Source organism: Staurois parvus, unplaced genomic scaffold (assembly GCF_062004578.1).
Source record: "Staurois parvus isolate SC_StPar_1 unplaced genomic scaffold, SC_StPar_1.0 ptg002295l, whole genome shotgun sequence".
NCBI classification, from domain to species: domain Eukaryota; kingdom Metazoa; phylum Chordata; class Amphibia; order Anura; family Ranidae; genus Staurois; species Staurois parvus.
Genome location: NW_028320091.1, coordinates 85,622 through 105,932, shown reverse-complemented (window position 1 = coordinate 105,932; position 20,311 = coordinate 85,622). Strand labels below are relative to the sequence as shown.

The following is a 20,311-nucleotide window of genomic DNA, read 5'->3' as shown; positions in this document are numbered from 1 at the left end:
TTAGCAGAAAAACACCCCCAAAGCAGAATGTTCCCACCACCATGTTTCACAGTTGGGATGGTGTTCTTGGGGTCATAGGCAGCTTTCCTCCTCCTCCAAACACGGCAAGTTGAGTTGATGTCAAAGAGCTGGATTTTGGTCTCCTCTGACCACAACACTTCCCACCAGTCCTCCTCGGCATCATTCAGATGTTCAGTGGCAGACTTCAGACGGGCCTGGACATGGGCTTTCTTGAGCAGAGGGACCTTGCGGGCACTGCAGGATTTCAGTCCTTGTCGGCGTAGTGTGTTACCAATTGTTTTCTCGGTGACTGTGGTCCCAGCTGCCTGGAGATCATTGACAAGATCCTCACATGTAGTTCTGGGATGATTCCTCACTGTTCTCATGATCATTGACACTCCACGAGGTGAGATCTTGCATGGTGCACCAGACCTAGGGAGACTGACACTTGTTTTGTGTTTCTTCCATTTGTGAATGATTGCACCAACTGTTGTCACCTTCTCACCAAGCTGCTTGGCCATAGTTTGGTAGCCCAGTCCAGCCTTGTGTAGGTCTACCATCTTGTCCCTGACATCCTTGGACAGCTCTTTGGTCTTTGCCATGGTGGAGAGTTTGGAATCTGATGGTTTGATTGCTCCTGTGGACAGGTGTCTTTTATACAGGTAACACAATGAGATTAGCAGCACTCCCTTTAAGAGACTGCTTCTAATCTCAGCTTGTTACCTGTATGAAAGACACCTGGGAGCCAGAAATCCTGCTGAATGATAGGGGATCAAATCCTTCTTTCCCTCATGAACATGCAGATCCGTCATCATTTGTTAGACGCATTTCTGCTGAATTTGTTGTTGTATTCTGTCTCTCAGTGTTACACCGAACATTCCATTGTTAGACCGATCATTTCTGTGTGAGGGGCGAACATTCAACATCAGCCGGGGATCAAATACGCATTTCCTTCACTTCTATCTATCTATCTATCTATCTATCTATCTATCTATCTATCTATCTATTATCTATCTATCTATCTATCTATTATCTATCTATCTATCTATCTATCTATCTATTATCTATCTATCTATCTATCTATTATCTATCTATCTATCTATCATCTATCTATCTATCTATTATCTATCTATCTATCTATCTATCTACTATCTATCTATCTATCTATCTATCTATCTATCTACTATCTATCTATCTATCTATCTATCTATCTATCTATTATCTATCTATCTATCTATCTATCTATTATCTATCTATCTATCTATCTATTATCTATCTATCTATCTATCTATCTATCTATCTATCTATCTGTCTATCATCTATCTATCTATCTATCTATCTATCTATCTATCTATCCATCTATCTATCTATCTATCTATCTATCTATCTATCTATCTATCTATCTATCTATCTATCTATCTATCTATCTATCTAGCACAGTCCTGCCCCCTGCTGACAGCAGACAATTTTGCCTCTCCAGATGAAGTGTATCTAGTCTGTATCAAAAGCCCATGTGAAATGGTGACAACACAAGAGCGCAGGCAGAATGTTGTCACCCTAAAACAGGAAGTACCTTCATATCAGGGACCTTCATATCAGGATCACCAGGGAAACTCTAATGAAAGCTGTAGATATAGTAAACCTCAAACTGACTATTAAAGTGCCATTAACACGTTAAAGTGATATCACACTCTCAGTTTTATAAACACTTTCAGTAGCTGATTTAATCACTTATTGAGTATGCAGCTTCTTTATCTTTTAATACTGGCCTATGTTCAAGTTTAAGCCGGTGCCATGACCTCTGCCCCAGGTTTCCTGGAGTCACCCTTGCATGCAGGGACTAGAATTGTGTCTCCCTAAACTGTGTGCGTCAATAGAAACACACAGCCCCATAGCCTAGGATGGCCACGCACCCACCTGCTCCTCCCTCTTTCTCCCCTCCCTCCCTTCTCTGCATAACAGATGGCTGTAGACTGCACTGCCCACTGTTAACCCTTTCCTATGAAGATTGGAAGTTCAGGAAAGCAGCACTGCCAGAAAAGGGACCAGCAGCATTGAAACTGTTAGTCTAAAAAAGGCTGAGGGTTCATTACAGACTATACAGGAATATTTGATGGCGCAGACTCATTCCCTCTTGATGAGTCTTCTGGATCTCTTACTCTTTCTTCTCCTTCAACAGATACAACATGAAGATGCAGCACTTGTTCACCATCAAACGGAAAAACCTGGGAAACGGCACAGTCGGCAATGAGCTGCAGGACGGTAATGTGTATTGTGACTCTGTGTATGACGACCCCTCCGTCCCCCTCCTATGGAAAGGTAAGACTAAGCAGACATGAGGAAAGAGCTCACCAATACCACAAAGAAATGTTTCCTTAAAAAATTCAGCAGAGACACAGCGTAGTTGTGTTTTGGCCCTGATGAAGGGGGTGCAGATCCCTGAAATGTGTCTGTTTCTCAAGAGTCCTCAATAAACAATTCAGTTTCATGAAGACCATCATCTTGTAGAGCACTGGTGGACATGGGCACCTCCTGATAGAGTGATAGATGGTGGACATGGACACCTCCTGATAGAGTGATAGATGGTGGACATGGACACCTCCTGATAGAGTGATAGATGGTGGACATGGACACCTCCTGATAGAGTAATAGATGGTAGATATGGGCACCTCCTGATAGAGTGATACATGGTGGATATGGGCACCTCCTGATAGAGTAATAGATGGTAGATATGGGCACCTCCTGATAGAGTGATACATGGTGGACATGGGCACCTCCTGATAGAGTAATAGATGGTAGATATGGGCACCTCCTGATAGAGTGATACATGGTGGACATGGGCACCTCCTGATAGAGTGATAGATGGTGGACATGGACACCTCCTGATAGAGTAATAGATGGTAGATATGGGCACCTCCTGATAGAGTGATACATGGTGGACATGGGCACCTCCTGATAGAGTGATAGATGGTGGACATGGACACCTCCTGATAGAGTAATAGATGGTAGATATGGGCACCTCCTGATAGAGTGATAGATGGTGGACATGGACACCTCCTGATAGAGTGATAGATGGTGGACATGGACACCTCCTGATAGAGTGATAGATGGTGGACATGGACACCTCCTGATAGAGTAATAGATGGTAGATATGGGCACCTCCTGATAGAGTGATACATGGTGGATATGGGCACCTCCTGATAGAGTAATAAATGGTGGACATGGGCACCTCCTGATAGAGTAATAAATGGTGGACATGGGCACCTCCCGATAGAGTGATAGATGGTGGTCATGGGCACCTCCTGATAGAGTGATAGATAGTTGACATGGGCACCTCCTCATAGAGTGATAGATGGTGGACATGGGCACCTCCTGATAGAGTGATAGATGGTGGACATGGACACCTCCTGATAGAGTGATAGATGGTGGACAATGGCACCTCCTGATAGAGTGATAGATGGTGGACATGGGAACCTCCTGATAGAGTGATAGATAGTTGATATGGGCACCTCCTCATAGAGTGATAGATGGTGGACATGGGCACCTCCTGATAGAGTGATAGATGGTGGACATGGGCACCTCCTGATAGAGTGATAGATAGTTGACATGGGCACCTCCTCATAGAGTAATAGATGGTGGACATGGGCACCTCCTGATAGAGTGATAACGGGTGGACATGGGAATCTCCTGATAGAGTGATAACTGGTGGACATGGGAATCTCCTGATAGAGTGATAACTGGTGGACATGGGCACCTCCTGATAGAGTGATAGATGGTGGACATGGACACCTCCTGATAGTGATAACTGGTGGACATGGGCACCTCCTGATAGAGTGATAACTGGTGGACATGGGCACCTCCTGATAGAGTGATATATGGTGGACATGGACACCTCCTGATAGTGATAACTGGTGGAAATGGGCACCTCCTGATAGAGTGATAACTGGTGGACATGGGCACCTCCTGATAGAGTGATACATGGTGGACATGGGCACCTCCTGATAGAGTGATACATGGTGGACATGGGCACTTCCTGATAGAGTGATACATGGTGGACATGGGCATCTCCTGATAGAGTGATACATGGTGGACATGGGCACCTCCTGATAGAGTGATACATGGTGGACATGGGCACCTCCTGATAGAGTGATACATGGTGGACATGGGCACCTCCTGATAGAGTGATACATGGTGGACATGGGCACCTCCTGATAGAGTGATACATGGTGGACATGGGAACCTCCTGATAGAGTGATAGAACGTTAAGTGTTAATTTCCTATGACCATCAACTCCATCTAGTGGCCATAATGTGGGATTTTCCTGATTCACTCTATTCCAGGGGTGTCCAAGCTCTCTCAACAAAGGGCCGGTTTACTGTCCCTTAGCCTTTTGAGGGGGGGGGGGCAGACTATGACTATTGGGAGTAGAAAAGGTCCTGGTGTCAGTGGAAAAAAAATGCCCCATCTTTGGTGTCAGTGGGGGGGGTTGGGGGATTATGCCCCATTATGGGTATCAGTGGATTTAATAGTACCCCAAGGACCAGAAAAAAGCAAGCAAAGCACTGCATGTGGCCCCTGGTGTCGCAGTTTGTAGACCACTTCTTTCTTCTGCATAAATGAATGACATTCGACCTGGAGAGAAAATAGCCCAATAACATTTGCTGCAGGAAGTTTCCCAGGATGATAAGTGCTGCAAATTCTTGTATTTTCCCTTCGATGTCTTGCGGGTGGTCCCCAAACCAGGACAGGCTGATCCTGTTATCTTTGTGTGTGACTGTTCCCACCATGGGACGGTGCATTGACACAACACCGTCACCTCGGTTTTGCCAGTCGCTAGCAAATTCTCTGCAATTTCACAAGAAGGAGGTGTAGCGTGAGCTGCAAATAGAAGTTAAAATGGGAAGTTGGCTTCTGCGGAGTTATCACAAGTTGTATCAGAAGTCAGGGACACTCATGGTAGTGAGTAATAGGATCAGGGGCCCCGGATGTGACACACGTCCGGCTTCCTATGGATTTGACATCTCCTTCGTTTGGTTACATCTCGGCTGAATGTAACTAATTGTATCAATTTGTTTTCATGTTTTATAAACCTGTTTTTCTAAGTACAGTTCATACCTGTAATAACAGATGGAGTATTTGTTCATTACATATGCAGCCTCTGCTTCCTGCTGATCTGTGACTGCACTTTGCTGCTCCTCTGTCCCAGTGCTTGGCTATTGCTGACCGTACTCTTCGGGGTCTTTTTATTGAAAAAAAGAAAAAAAAGTAATTCAGATGCCTCAAGCATTCGCACAGCTGTAGATGTAATCCCCGTATTGTGTCTAATATGTATATTTCCAGAAGTAAACTGTTATTTTATTAATTCATGTGGTATTTTAGTAGTGGCAACCATGTGGTAATGTTTTGGGTGTCAGGGAGGTTCCCCACTGACAGCTGAATGTAAAAGAATTACCGGCAAATAAAAAAATAATTAAAAAAATGGCGTGGTGTCCCCCCCTCCCATCCATACCAAGCCCTTCGGGTCTGGTATGGATTTTGAGGTTAACGCCCATGCCAAAATTAAAAAAAAAAATTTAAAAAATGGTGTGGGGGTCCCCCTCCCCAAAATCCATACCAGACCTTTATCTGAGCATGCAGCCGGCTGGTCAGGAAAGGAAGGGGATGAGCGAGCCCCCCCCCCCTCCTGAACCATACCAGGCTACATGCCCTCAACATGGGGGGGTGCTTTGGGGCAGCAGGGGGCTCCCCCCGCAAAGAACCTTTTGATGGGGACAAGGGCCTCTTCCCCACAACCCTGGCCGGTGGTTGTGGGGGTCTGCAGGCAGGGGGCTTATCGGAATCTGGAAGCCCCCTTTAACAAGGAGGCCCCCAGATCCCGCCCCCTCCATGTGAATGAGTATGGGGTACTCATTCACAAAAAACAAAAAGTGTAGTGTGAAAAAAGACAGGACATGGTCTTTGACAAGTCTTAGTAAAAGAAAAAACTCAAAGAATGTCCCCCACAGTAGATCCAACGTCAATCACAATGCCTGCCGCTGCCACCGACCCAAAAAAAGAGAAAAAAAAAAAAGCTCCGCACCCGACAATGGCTCCCCAGCCCCCTTCCTCTGAGCTGGCTTGACAGTTGTTAAATATGTAGGGGAGCAGGGCCACCCGGGGGCATCACCCGAGCGACCCCGCCCCATGTGACATCATTGAGGGCGGACCCCACACCGTTTATTTATTATCGTGCTGGTTTTTGAATGTAATTACATTTTTTTTCTTCACTATAGCTCAGAAATTCAGCTGTCACCCCCCCCCCCCCCCAGCTAAAAGAGAGAAAGTTTCCTTTTAGTTTATTTTCCAGAGTTAAAAGAAACAAAGTATCCTTTAGCTCCGGGGAAAGTGACAGCTAATCTAGTGACCTATAGTGAAGAAAAAAAAAAAGGCAATTGCATTTAAAAATCGGCCATACACTTCGTATTGCGAAAACAATTTGTAAACGGAGGTACGCCTGTACAGAATGTAACAATGCAAGCTGGATTCCTGTAGACAGGTAACAGAGATACAAAGTCATTGTATATTGAATCCAGCAGGGGGCGCCATTCTGCACTTTTTCTGACATTTGCTGCTTGCAAGTCTTTAGAGCCAACCTACATGGACTGCTATTGAGAAATGTAAAGCCGACCCATTCAAATGCAAGACCCCTTTAGTCTTTAGACCCCCCCCATGTAAAAACACAAACTGGACATGCCACAAATGTATTGCAGCAACATTGTAACACCCATCCAGAAATACTGAATAAGTGACATTATTTTATTTATTTACTTCTGGTACTTATATAGCATCGTAACTCACATTCATACATACGCATACTAGGCCCAATTAACCTCCCAGCATGTCTTTGGGAGGAAACCGGAGTACCTGAGGAAACCCACACAGGCACAGGGAGAACATTAAAATTATGCAGTGCTTTACATATATCTTGTACATTCACATCAGTCCCTAACCCTCAAGGGTTGTACAATCTAAGGTCCCTAACCCTCAGGGGGCGCACAATCTAAGGTCCCTAACTCACATTCATATACAAGGGCCAATTTATACAGGAGCCAATTCACCTCCCAGCATGTCTTTGGAGCGTGGGAGGAAACTGGAGTACCCGGAGGAAACTCACGCAGGCACAGGGAGAACATGCAAACTCCAGGCAGGTGGTGCTGTGGTTGGGATTTGAACCAACAACTATAGTACTGCCAGGAGGAAGTGCGAACCACTTAGCCACTGTGCTGGTCGTGTGACATGATTGAAAACTTAATAAATAAATAATAATAATAATAATAAAATATATATATATACATACAGTTGTGTTCAAAATAATAGCAGCGAGTTGAAAAAAGTGAATAAAGCTGAAAATCCTTCTAATAGCTTTTATTTCCATCCACACAAATGCATTGGGAACACGACACATTCTATTCCAAATCACAACATGAAGAAAAATACATCAAATTTGTGTTGTTCCTCTAAAAAAAATGGCAGAAAAGTGAATATTAGACGGTTCAAAAAAATGGCCGTGTTTGTATTCTTCTTTACAAACTCAAACATTCACTATATAAACTGAGAAATGTTTGAAGATTTTGCTTTCCTTTGAATGACTTCATGAATATTTGGTTGTAGTCGCACTGTTTCTGAGAACTGCTGTACATCTGTGTTGCATGGAGTCCCCCAACGTCTGGCCCCTGTGATCAGGTATTCCAGCCCAGGATGATTGGACCACATTCCACAGTTCTTCTCTATTTCTTGGTTTTGCCTCAGAAACGGCATTTTTGATGTCACCCCACAAGTTTTCTATTGGATGAAGATCCGGGGATTGGGCTGGCCACTCCATAACGTCCATCTTGTTGGTCTGGAACCAAGATGTTGCACGTTTACTGGTGTGTTTGGGGTCGTTGTCTTGTTGGAACTCCCATTTCAAGGGCATTTCCTCTTCAGCATAAGGCAGCATGACCTCTTCAAGTATTCTGATGTATTCAAACTGATCCATGATCCCTGGTATGCGATAAATAGGCCCAACACTGTAGTATGAGAAACATCCCCATATCATGATGCTTGCACCACCATGCTTCACGGTCTTCACAGTGTACTGTGGCTTGAATTCAGTGTTTGGGGGTCGTCTGACAAACTGTCTCCGCCCACTAGACCCAAAAAGAACAATCTTACTTTCATCAGCCCACAAAACGTTGCGCCATTTCTCTTTAGGCCGGTCAATGTGCTCTTTGGCAGATTGTAACCTCTTCAGCACGTCTTTTTCCCAACAGTGGGACTTTGCGGGGACTTCTTGCAGATAGCTTGGCTTCACATCGGCGTCTTCTAATTGTAACAGTCCTCACAGGGAACGTCACACCTTCTTTCATCTTCCTGGAGCTGATTGTTGGCTGAGTCCTCACAGGGAACGTCACACCTTCTTTCATCTTCCTGGAGCTGATTGTTAGCTGAGTCCTCACAGGGAACGTCACACCTTCTTTCATCTTCCTGGAGCTGATTGTTGGCTGAGTCCGCCCCATTTTGGCTATTCTTCTATCCATTCCAATGGTAGTTTTTCGCTTTCTTCCACGTCTTTCAGGTTTTGGTTGCCATTTTAAAGCATTTGCCATCATTTTAGCTGAGCAGCCGATCATTTTCTGCACTTCTTTATATGTTTTCCGCTCTCCAATCAACTTTTTAATCAAGGTACGCTGTTCTTCTGAACAATGTCTGCAACGACCCATTTTCCTCAGAATTTCAGAGAGAAATGCACTGTAACCAGCATGTCCAACATTTGCTGCCTTCCTTCCTTAAATAAGGGCAATAATTGCCACCTGTTTATCAAAGAATGAATGACCTCACTAATAGAACTCCACACGGCTATTATTGTGAACACGCCCCTTTCAATGAGTGATTCAATGACACAGAATCAGCAGCATGCATGTCATGACTGTTGGGTCTGTTGGATTTCTATGACTCTACTACACCTGCTAGGAAATTATCTGCCATGTAGAAATATCATTTGCACCAAAAACAGTGATTGATCCGGTTAGTGATGTCTGACTGCTATTATTTTCAACACAACTGTATATATATATATATATATATATATATATATATATATATACACTATATACACAGGGGTTAGACAAGAAATATGGAAACGCTCCATGATTTGCAGGTGTGAAAGTGATGCCATGTTTGGCGGTGAAAGCGGACGTGTTGTAGCGTTCTTTGGCTTCCGCTGTGTGATGAGACACCTAGCTAGCGGGTGGGAAGCCTCACTTTCTTCATTCACTGCTAGTAATATGGAGTCATGTCAGAGCTTACTGAGCTTCAAAGATGGCAAATGGTTGGAGCCGCTTAGCTGGACTGAAGTTGCCGATTTATTTGCCGTGTCGGGAGGTTCAGTATCAGTGGTAATGGCGGCATATGCAGCTTCCAGGAAAACGCATTAGCACAGTCCACATGGTCAACTGACCGAAAGAGACAAAAGGACATTGCGCAGGATTGTGACCTGGAATAAGGGAACGACCGAAGCAAGAGTGACTGCAGAGCTCAATCTCAGTCCTGTGAAGACTGAGAGTGAGCTGTGTACTGCAGTGCCTTGTGCATCCGCAGCGGGGGAGCTGGCGTCGAGACATCAGGCAGTCCCACCTGGCTGCGATATCCAAGATGGTGGCATCAGAAAGCCAAAGCCCTGCCAATAATTGCCTGCAGGGTGGACAGGGCTGGACTCCATGGACTGGCAGGCATCTATTTGTTAAGGCTCCGTGCACACTAGCATTTTTTTAGCTCCTAGAAGCTGTTATCAGCATTTTTTTCTGCTCCTGGAAGCTAATTATTGCTCTCCTGTGTGTCCCTGCACGCTGCTTTAGGCTATTAGTGTTTGTTGAGCTTCGGCGTCTAGCCCAGGGGTAGGCAACCTGCAGCTCTCTAGCTGTTGTGGAACTACATTTCCCATGAGGCATTGCAACATTACAAAACTGACCGTTACAGCTATGACTTGCAGAGGCATGATGGAACTTGTAGTCCTGCGGCTCTCAGGTTGCCTACCCCTGGTCTAGGAGCAGAAAAAAAAAAGGGTTTGTAGAGGTTTTTTGGAGCGTTTTTCCAGCAAAAAAAAAAAAAGCTAAACGCTCCTAACAGCTTTTTTCTTGCTTTTTTTTCCCGTACATGTAAAGTAAAAACACGAATAAAACACTAACGCTCCTAAACGCTTCTGAACGCTACTAAAAACTCTATCAGTTGCTTTTTTTTTGCAGTGTTTTTTCCAGCGTTTTTTTTTTTAATAAATACACCCTCTAGTTTTATTTTTAATTTGATATTTACTTGTATTTATTGCATATCACAGATGTCCATTTCTGGGGTTTTTTCTGTTTGAATAATCTGCGTTTAGTTCCTCAAACTGTCAGGAAATGACAGCAGTGTGCTGATCTGGCCGCCTTACTGATGTTTTTGCAAAAAATATGATTTCCTGTGCTTATTAGATGCAGAAATTCAATCTACTGTGAGAAAAATACACATACAGAATAATAGGGCTCATTCACACCGGCGTCTAAAATGCCGCATTTAGATACATACAGCGCATAGTCCTGCAGTCCAAGAATCTGAAGCAATATAGGAACTTCAATTGTCTCTAACCTACTTCTATTACCCTCCGGGAGGTTTTACCTTCTTCTGTTTCAATATTTTTATTATCCACTTCCTGTCCGGACACTTTCCCCCCCTTCCAGTCCGGACACTTTCCCCCCCTTCCAGTCCGGACACTTTCACCCCCTTCCACTCCGGACACTTTCCCCCCCTTCCAGTCCGGACACTTTCCCCCCCTTCCAGTCCGGACACTTTCCCCCCCTTCCAGTCCGGACACTTTCACCCCCTTCCAGTCCGGACACTTTCACCCCCTTCCAGTCCGGACACTTTCCCCCCCTTCCAGTCCGGACACTTCCCCCCCCCCCTTCCAGTCTGGACACTTTCACCCCCTTCCAGTCCGGACACTTTCACCCCCTTCCAGTCCGGACACTTTCACCCCCTTCCAGTCCGGACACTTTCCCCCCCTTCCAGTCCGGACACTTTCACCCCCTTCCAGTCCGGACACTTTCCCCCCCTTCCAGTCCGGACACTTTCCCCCCCTTCCAGTCCGGACACTTTCACCCCCTTCCAGTCCGGACACTTCCCCCCCTTCCAGTCCGGACACTTTCACCCCCTTCCAGTCCGGACACTTTCCCCCCCTTCCAGTCCGGACACTTTCCCCCCCTTCCAGTCCGGACACTTTCACCCCCTTCCAGTCCGGACACTTTCCCCCCCTTCCAGTCCGGACACTTCCCCCCCCCCTTCCAGTCTGGACACTTTCACCCCCTTCCAGTCCGGACACTTCCCCCCCCCTTCCAGTCTGGACACTTTCACCCCCTTCCAGTCCGGACACTTTCACCCCCTTCCAGTCCGGACACTTCCCCCCCTTCCAGTCCGGACACTTTCACCCCTTCCAGTCCGGAAACTTTCACCCCTTCCACTCCGGACACTTTCCCCCCCCCTTCCAGTCCGGACACTTTCCCCCCCTTCCAGTCCGGACACTTTCCCCCCTTTCCAGTCCGGACACTTTCCCCCCCTTCCAGTCCGGACACTTTCCCTCCCTTCCAGTCCGGACACTTTCCCCCCCCTCCAGTCCGGACACTTTCCCCCCCTTCCAGTCCGGACACTTCCCCCGCCTTCCAGTCCGGACACTTTCACCCCCTTCCAGTCCGGACACTTTCCCCCCCTTCCAGTCCGGACACTTTCACCCCCTTCCAGTCCGGACACTTTCCCCCCCTTCCAGTCCGGACACTTTCACCCCCTTCCAGTCCGGACACTTTCACCCCCTTCCAGTCCGGACGCTTTCACCCCCTTCCAGTCCGGACGCTTTCCCCCCCCTTCCAGTCCGGACGCTTTCCCCCCTTTTCCAGTCCGGACGCTTTCCCCCCCCTTCCAGTCCGGACGCTTTCCCCCCCCCCTTCCAGTCCGGACGCTTTCCCCCCCCTTCCAGTCCGGACGCTTTCACCCCCTTCCAGTCCGGACGCTTTCACCCCCTTCTAGTCTGGACACTTCCCCCCCCCCTTCCAGTCCGGACAGTTTCCTCCCCTTCCAGTCCAGACACTTCCCCCCCCCCTTCCAGTCCGGACACTTTCCCCCCCTTCCAGTCCTATGAAAAAGGTACCAGGGGAATCTCATGGGGCCCCCTACTGACCCCGGGCCCTCGGGCAGTGCCCGAGTTTCCAAATGGTCAGTCCGCCCCTGAGTAGAACTGCACTGCATGTGAGCACCACAAACCAGTACATGCGATGAGGGGTGCCCCCTCTACTACTGCACCCATGGCAGCTGCCCTTCCTGCCCACCCCTTGTCCTGCCCTGTTCCTTAGAAATTCAACATAAAGGAGAAGCTGCAAAGCATGCAGGGAAATTGTTGAAAGAGATGGCCAGCAGGAAGAACTCAGGAATGTTCAGATCCTAACCTGAACCCATCTGAATGATCCCACCAAGAAATGATTAAGATAGTGGGCCAATCATAAGCGGAAGCCCCATGTACACTTCAGCTGACAAACTCACGTTTAGGAGATGTTCAGCAGCCCCTGAACTCTCCCTAATGTTGTTTACAGTCAGTTGAGTTTAGTCATTTTTTTGAACGCAGAAAACGTGCGTTCAGCAGTCGATTTTATCAGCGTTTCAAACGCAAAATGCTTGTAAACGCGGCTAAATACGGCAAATTGCGTTTATAAGCATTTGTGTTTGAATTTTTTTTTAACTCTTCCAGTTCCCGATGCTGTCCAGAGCCTTTTTTCATCATGAAAAATGCATGTGAAGCGTTTACAAGGTACTCAAATGGACAAAACACTGAACACAGGATGTTCTTACCAAGCTCCTCACACATTGGAATGACCAGTTCACACCTCAGACCTCTCCCACCCTTGGAAACAAAATATATGTTAATGACCAATTCACACCTCAGACCTCTCCCACCCTTGGAAACAAAAGATATGTTAATGACCAATTCACACCTCTGACCTCTCCCACCCTTGGAAACAAAAGATATGTTAATGACCATTCACACCTCAGACCTCTCCCACCCTTGGAAACAAAACAAATGTTAATGAGCAACTCACACCTAATTAGCTCATCACATACTGCTGTCTCTGCTTCTACTCTCTATATTTCTCTGAAACAGTCTGGAATAGTTAATAATTTACCACTTTTCAGTGCATCTGGGAGGTTCTCCTGTGCTTATCTTTAAAAAACGCGTCTAAACGCAAACGCACATAAACGCGCATAAACGCTTTATGCAAACACGTCTAAACAGACGTTCTTAACCTACAATTTCTAGCAGTCAGTTTCCATCGTTAAGAAGTGTCCCGTGTACATGGGGCCTTAGAACGGCTGGACCTACACGTTCAGGACCTACACGCTCTTGACAAACTCCAGAGGCAGCTCTCATTATTACCTCTGTGATGGGCAACTTTCATCTGGTCCTCCATGCTAACCCTGACTAGGGGAACTAGGAAGAGCAGACAGGGAATGCCATTTACTTAGCTTCCAGAAGGATCCCACCTCGTCCTACAGAGGGCCAAACCTGAATTCTCCTTCTTCTTTCTACACATGGTACACTTGAACTTCCTAATTCTCATACGACCTCAATTTACACGGCTCAAAAAAATGAAAGGAAGACTTTTTAATAGTCTGGCATCAGGTCCATGAAACTCCTGGGATATTGATCTGGTCAGGTAAGTAGCAGAGGGGGTTGTTCATCAGTTTCAGCTGCTTTGGTGTTAAGGAAATTAACAACAGGTGCCCTAGATGGGCAACAATGAGACGACCCCCAAAACAGGAATAGTTTTTCCTGGTGGAGGCCACTGACATTTTTTTCATCTTTTCTGACTGTTTTTCTCTAGTTTTGCATTGGGCTAGGGTCAGTGTCACTACTGGAAGCATGAGGCCATACCTGGACCCTACAGAGGTTGCACAGGCAGTCCAACTCCTCCAGGATGGCACATCAATACGTACCATTGCCAGAAGGTTTGCTGTGTCTCCCAGCACAGTCTCTAGAGCATGGAGGAGATTCCAGGAGACAGGCAGTTCCTCTAGGAGAGCTGGACAGGGTCGTAGAAGGTCCTTAACCCATCAGCAGGACCAGTATCTGCTCCTTTGTGCAAGGAGGAACAGGATGAGCCCTGCCAGAGCCCTACAAACTGACCTCCAGCAGGCCACTGGTATGAATGTCTCTGACCAATCAGAAACAGACTTCATGAGGGTGGCCTGAGGGCCTGACATCCTCTAGTGGGCCCGACATCCTCTAGTGGGCCCTGTGCTCACTGCCCGGCACCATAGAGCTGGATTGGCATTTGCCATTGGACACCAGAATTGGCAGGTCCACCACTGGCACCCTGTGCTTTTCACAGATGAGAGCAGGTTCCCCCTGAGCACATGTGACAGACATGAAAGGGTCTGGAGAAGCCGTGGAGAACGTTCTGCTGCCTGTAACATGGTTCAGCATGACCGTTTTGGTGGTGGGTCAGTGATGGTCTGGGGAGGCATATCCATGGAGGAACGCACAGACCTCTACAGGCTAGACAATGGCACCCTGACTGCCATTAGGTATCGGGATGAAATCCTTGGACCCATTGTAAGACCCTAGACTGGTGTAGTGGGTCCTGGGTTCCTCCTGGTGCAGTGGGTCCTGGGTTCCTCCTGGTGCAGGACAATGCCCGACCTCATGTGGGGAGAGTATGCAGGCAGTTCTTGGAGGATGAAGGAATTGATACCAATGAATGGTCCCCACGCTCACCTGACCTAAATCCAATAGAACCCCTCTGGGATATCATGTTTCGGTCCATCGGACACCGCCAGGTTGCAATTTGTTTGAAATTCCTCTAAGTTGTATGATCTCTAATGTCTATGTATTCCCGTTCTGGCTTACTCTCTCTCTGGGCACACATGGATGTAAGGGGGGACTCTGCTAGGCACATATGGATGTAAGGAAGAACTCTGCTGGGCACACATGGATGTAAGGGGGGACTCTGCTGGGCACACATGGATGTAAGGGGGGACTCTGCTGGGCACGCATGGATGTAAGGGGGTCTCTGCTGGGCACACATGGATGTAAGAGGGGACTCTGCTAGGCACAAATGGATGCAAGGGGGGACTCTGCTAGGCACACATGGATGTAAGGGGGGACTCTCTTGGGCACGCCTGAATGTAAGAGGGGACTCTGCCAGGCACTCCTGGATGTAAAGGGAATTATGCGGGGCACTCCTGGATGTAGGGGGAACTCTGCTGGGCACTCCTGGATGTAAGGGGGAACTCTGCTGGGCACACATGGATGTTAGAGGGGACCCTGTTGGGCACCCATGAATGTAAGGGGGAGGGGGGCTCTGTTGGGCACTCTAGAATGTAAGTGGGGAATCTACTGGGCACACATGGATGTAAGAGGGGACTTTGTTGGGCACACATGAATGTAAGGGGGGGGGGGGGCTCTGCTGGGTACTCCTGGATGTATAGGAGGACTAGGTTGGGCACACACGGGTGTAAGCAGTGGCATCCGCTAGGCACCCCTGAGCGTAACTGGGGACTTAATCATTAATTTAAAGTGTATGCCTTCATTTAGCAACTTGATTTATTTTGGCCCTCAAATATTTGTAAAGTATACAATTTGGCCCTCATAGGAGAACCCTGTGCTAGACAGAAGAATTACATTAGGTGGTATAAGATTTGTTATAGGCCCTTTCTTCAAGGAACTTACAATCTAAGGCCCCTACCTCACATACAGTACTAGGGCCAATCTGCATTAACCTATCAGCATGCCTGCAAGGCAGAGGTACTAACCACTAAGCCACTGGGCTGTCACATGACTTTTTGTGCCATTTTACCTCCAAAAATGAGATTTCCTTTCAAATTCCCAGCTTAACTTTTCAACTCTTTCCTCCTGTCTGCTTAATCTTGCCTATAAGCTCATATCTGCTGTTTAACCTGCATGACTACTAACTCTGCTTTCCTTTGAGTACTTTTGCACCAGAAACTTAAAACCTGCTACATGCAAACATTTTATGAATGGTCAACTGCACAGAAAACTGATCGTTACAGTCTTTAGGGGGCAATGGCAGACCTCTTCTACTTCTCAGAGGCTCCTTTGGCGATATTTCCCTGTTTCTGTCTACACCTGTCTCAGAAGGCCACAACCAGGGTGCCTGTCTCTTGAATTTGGATATGACAGATATTTTTCCATTCTACATTATAGAGAACCCACTGGGTGACACCATCTTTGAAATGGCCATGCCAGTTGGGCATTGCTGAGAATTTCATTGAGTAGGTCTTCCCCACTGGAGTTCCTGGAGGTATAAGAGGCTTGGTGGAGAAAACACAATGAAATATCAAACTTGGATTGATTTGGCCTTTCATTCCATCAACAAATATGTGAAAGTTCCTTCTTGGTAGAGGAATTACCTAGCTATCAGCCATTTTAGGCCAAGAATGGCTTCTATTTTAGGTCAACGATGGCTTCTGTGGCATTTTTAAATTTAATTTTTATCTCCTTCATTTTAATTTCTGAAGCCCCATGACACCTTCATGTCTATAGAAATGTTGATTATTGCTCTTTTTGTATAAAGTTGTCATGAAGGCTTACCGGCTTTTTACCGGTTTCTCTTTCTAATGAATGTGAATGTTTTCTTCCGGTAAACAGTAAAGACAGACCAACGTTTTTACAGCCGAAATTCGGTAGTGATGGTAGATGAGATCATCTGTTCCAGCCCTCCCAAATATCGCTTTCCTGAAGCCGGGTTACGGATCATGATCACCAACAAATTCCCACCACGAACACGGCTACGCATGGCAAGCCGCTTGATCATCAATGAGGTATGGCTTATATGCACTAAATGGCCAAAAGATTATAGACCCCTGACCTTCACACCTGTATGAGTTGTTGGACATTCTGTTCCAAATCCATGGCATTGCGCCTTCCTCCCTTTCCCCTTTCGAACCCTCATAACAGTCTCCACTCTTCTGGAAAGGCTTTCTACAATGCATTGGAATAGGTCAGTGGTAATGTGTGACTATCCAGCCAAAATAGCATTTTTGAGATCCTGTACTGGTGTTGGATGAAAATATCTGGCTAACGGTCAGCATTCCAGGCCTTCCAAATTTTTTTTATTTACTTGGCCTCCACTTTTATCTTTTCAGAGGCAGCGACTCCTCCACTCTGCTAATGGTGTGAGTTCCACGACATTGGATGGCAAGCAAGAGCTCCTGGAAAATGGTCTTCTGCATGGAGATAAGGAAGAATGTCAAGAAGACACTGACACCACAAACTACCTGGTGCCCTTCTCAGTGCCCAGTAAGATCCTGATGTTATCTGTATTAAAAGGCAATGGTCAGAGTGTCAAATACTCTGCCCACGAGGTTCCAGTATTGAGATCTGCCTGCTTTGAGTCCCACATTGTACCAGACGTGTCTCATGATTTTTCATTGCAAAGTTGAGGAGGTAGTGCTTAATTATTACTGTGCATGAACCAGATCACAACTCTGCTTTCAGAATTAGAAAGGACAATGTCAGGATCAGGGGCAGACTGACAACTCATGGGGCCCCCGGGCAATAGGGGATCATGGGGCCCCTGTGTCCTTGCCCAAACTCAAAAAAGCCTATGAAAAAGGTACCAGGGGCATCTCATGGGGCTCCCTACTGATCGAGTTTCCAAATGGTCAGGATCCTGGTCTAAACCTGCAGCCTCTGCTGTGTCTGGCAATGTCTCTTCTTGCTAAGCCACCTGGAATGCTGGACAGCTCTCTGGACAATTCCTTGCATGATCCTGCTTTGAACCTTGTTTCTCGAGCTTTGAACCCTTTGCTTCTCCCGTAAATTTCCCATTTTAGCCATGCCTTTGCACTTCCTGTTTGCCAGATCATTGTGCTCTCTCCAGCCAGTATCTCGATCTTGGCGCTCCTGCTGCCATCCGTATCTCCGCTACCACTTGTTACCAACCTTTGGCTTGTTCATTGACTGCACTTCTGCTTGATCCCCACCTGCAAACACTTGTTACCGACCTATGGCTTGTTTATGGACTACGCTTCTGCTTAATCCCTACCTGCTATATCTGCTACTGGACCCCAGCTTGCTCACCTTCTGGTGGGGCAATCCTGAAGACCATGACCTACAAAAACCCATCTCCACCATCAGAAGCTATGGTGAACACTGGTTAGTACTTAGATTCTACACCTGAGCCTGTGTCGTCCACCAGAGCGACCTGCTTGCATATCTTATCCTGCTGGTCGGTGGGAGCCTCTCTACTGCTATATCTACTGGACTCCAAGCCTGTCCACTGACAAGGACAGAATAATCTGGCAAACAGGAAGTGCAAAGGCATGGTTTTAATAAGAAGTTCATGGAAGGAGAAGAGGGTTCAATGTTCAAGAGAAACACAGTTCAAGGCAGGATCAAGGAATTGTCCACAGAGCTCTTTAGCATTCCAAGTGGCTCAGCAAGAAGAGACGTTGCCAGACACAGCAGAAGTTGCAGGTTCAGACCTGGGTCCTGACAGACAGTGTGGGAAGTACATTTGATAGATATCACTGGCAGAATATTTGTGGTGCTTCTCCTCTTCTCTTCTCAGCTAGAAGAGAGGAAAGGCGCATGTTCCTCTGATCAGAAGAGCTGACAATCTGACGCTTTATGTTTCATAGGTGGCTTTGTGAACAAGTTCAAGTGGGTGTTTTCCTGGCCGTTAATCTGCACCTTGTACTTCACCGTCCCGAACTGCAGCAGGCCGCGCTGGGAGAACTTCTTCATGCTAACATTCATTCTGTCCACAGTATGGATTGCCATCTTCTCTTACCTCATGGTCTGGATGGTGAGTTTTGAGCATGTGATCCCTCTCATATAACGTATTGATTGATTCATTGATCCCAACTGGAGTTGTTCGGTATTTCAAGATGACCTTTTTAAATGACCTCCAAATATCCTTATATTAGAATATTGGCACAAAATCAACTGTGTGCAGGGAAATATCTTCTCCTTTAAAATGTTGTCCTGGGTTTTTTCAATTCACAAATGAGCTCACAAGATATCTATGTGTCTGTGAATGGTACTCCTCTATTTCTTTCCATTCAGGTGACGGTTATCGGGTACACCCTGGGCATACCGGATGTCATCATGGGCATCACTTTCCTGGCGGCAGGCACTAGTGTCCCAGATTGTATGGCCAGTCTGATTGTGGCCAGACAAGGTACAGTTACATGTGTACTGAAAGAACCTTTGGCTCTTGGATCTGCTGATCAGCATTTTAGGTCTTTAGTCTTGATATAGGCCTGTGCCCACTTCCTTTCCCATATCATGTTGAGCATGGGAAGCCAAGCTTTGGTCCTCCAGCTGTTGAGGAACTTCAAATCCCATGGGGTATTGCAGGACTCTGACAGCCACATGACTGGCAGAGGCATGATAGGAGTTGTAGTTTCACCACAGATGTGGGGCTGAAGTTTGCCTACCCCTGATGTAGAGAGTACAACTTACAAAGAGTGAGACTGGGAGAGTTCTTAATAGTTTGTTTTTCTGGTTCAGACCTTATCAGTTGTGACATGCTGAGTAGAAACGGCCAGGCATAGGTCCAGATTGAGTTCTTTCACAGATAAAATTGGATTTTTTAAAAATAATTTTAGGGCTTTTTGAATAGTTAAAAAAAAAGTACATATTAAAATGTGTTACACGGTTGCCGGTATGTCACTGTAGCTGTATGTATGCGTAGTATGCAGTGACCTGTCTTCTTTTCAGGTCTTGGAGATATGGCCGTGTCCAATACAATAGGAAGTAACGTCTTTGACATTCTGGTGGGACTTGGGGTGCCTTGGGGTCTGCAGACTATGGTGATTCACTATGGATCCACGGTAAGTCCTGTTGTTACATAAGTCATTAAATTTTATGTGATTATTATATAGATTTGGCCTTTAACGTATCAGCTGAAACATATTCCTCATCCTCTTTCTCATACTTTTCCATTTCTCTTCCTCCTGGTCTTCTCCTTGTCTCCTCCTCATCCTTATCCTCATTATCCTTCTTCTTCTCCTTCTCCTTGTCCTCAATTTTCTTGTCCTTCTGCTCATCATTCCCTTTGTTTTGTCCTCTACCTTATCTTCTACTTGTTCTTATCCTTCCCCTTGTTCTCTTCCTCATCCTTCTCATCTTCTTCATTTTTTCCCCTTGTTCTCCTCCTCATCCTTCCCTTTGTCCTCCTCCTTATCCTTCTTGTTGCCATCCTTCTTCCTTTTGTCCTCCTCCTTAACCTCCTCCTTGTCCTCCTCCTCC

The 20,311-nt window shown here is 46.5% G+C and overlaps 1 protein-coding gene across 1 annotated transcript in view; it reads left to right on the top strand.

The window, feature by feature from the left end:
- SLC24A4 (solute carrier family 24 member 4) overlaps window positions 1-20,311 on the top strand; it is a gene marked incomplete at its 5' end in the record, with an annotated part of 51,509 nt that overhangs the window by 26,292 nt on the left and 4,906 nt on the right. The window contains 6 exons of the mRNA XM_089665685.1: window positions 2,180-2,319; window positions 16,703-16,875; window positions 17,200-17,353; window positions 18,697-18,863; window positions 19,124-19,238; window positions 19,781-19,893. Of these exons, the coding sequence (XP_089521811.1) occupies window positions 2,180-2,319; window positions 16,703-16,875; window positions 17,200-17,353; window positions 18,697-18,863; window positions 19,124-19,238; window positions 19,781-19,893 (862 nt within the window). The remainder of the gene's footprint in view (window positions 1-2,179; window positions 2,320-16,702; window positions 16,876-17,199; window positions 17,354-18,696; window positions 18,864-19,123; window positions 19,239-19,780; window positions 19,894-20,311) is intronic.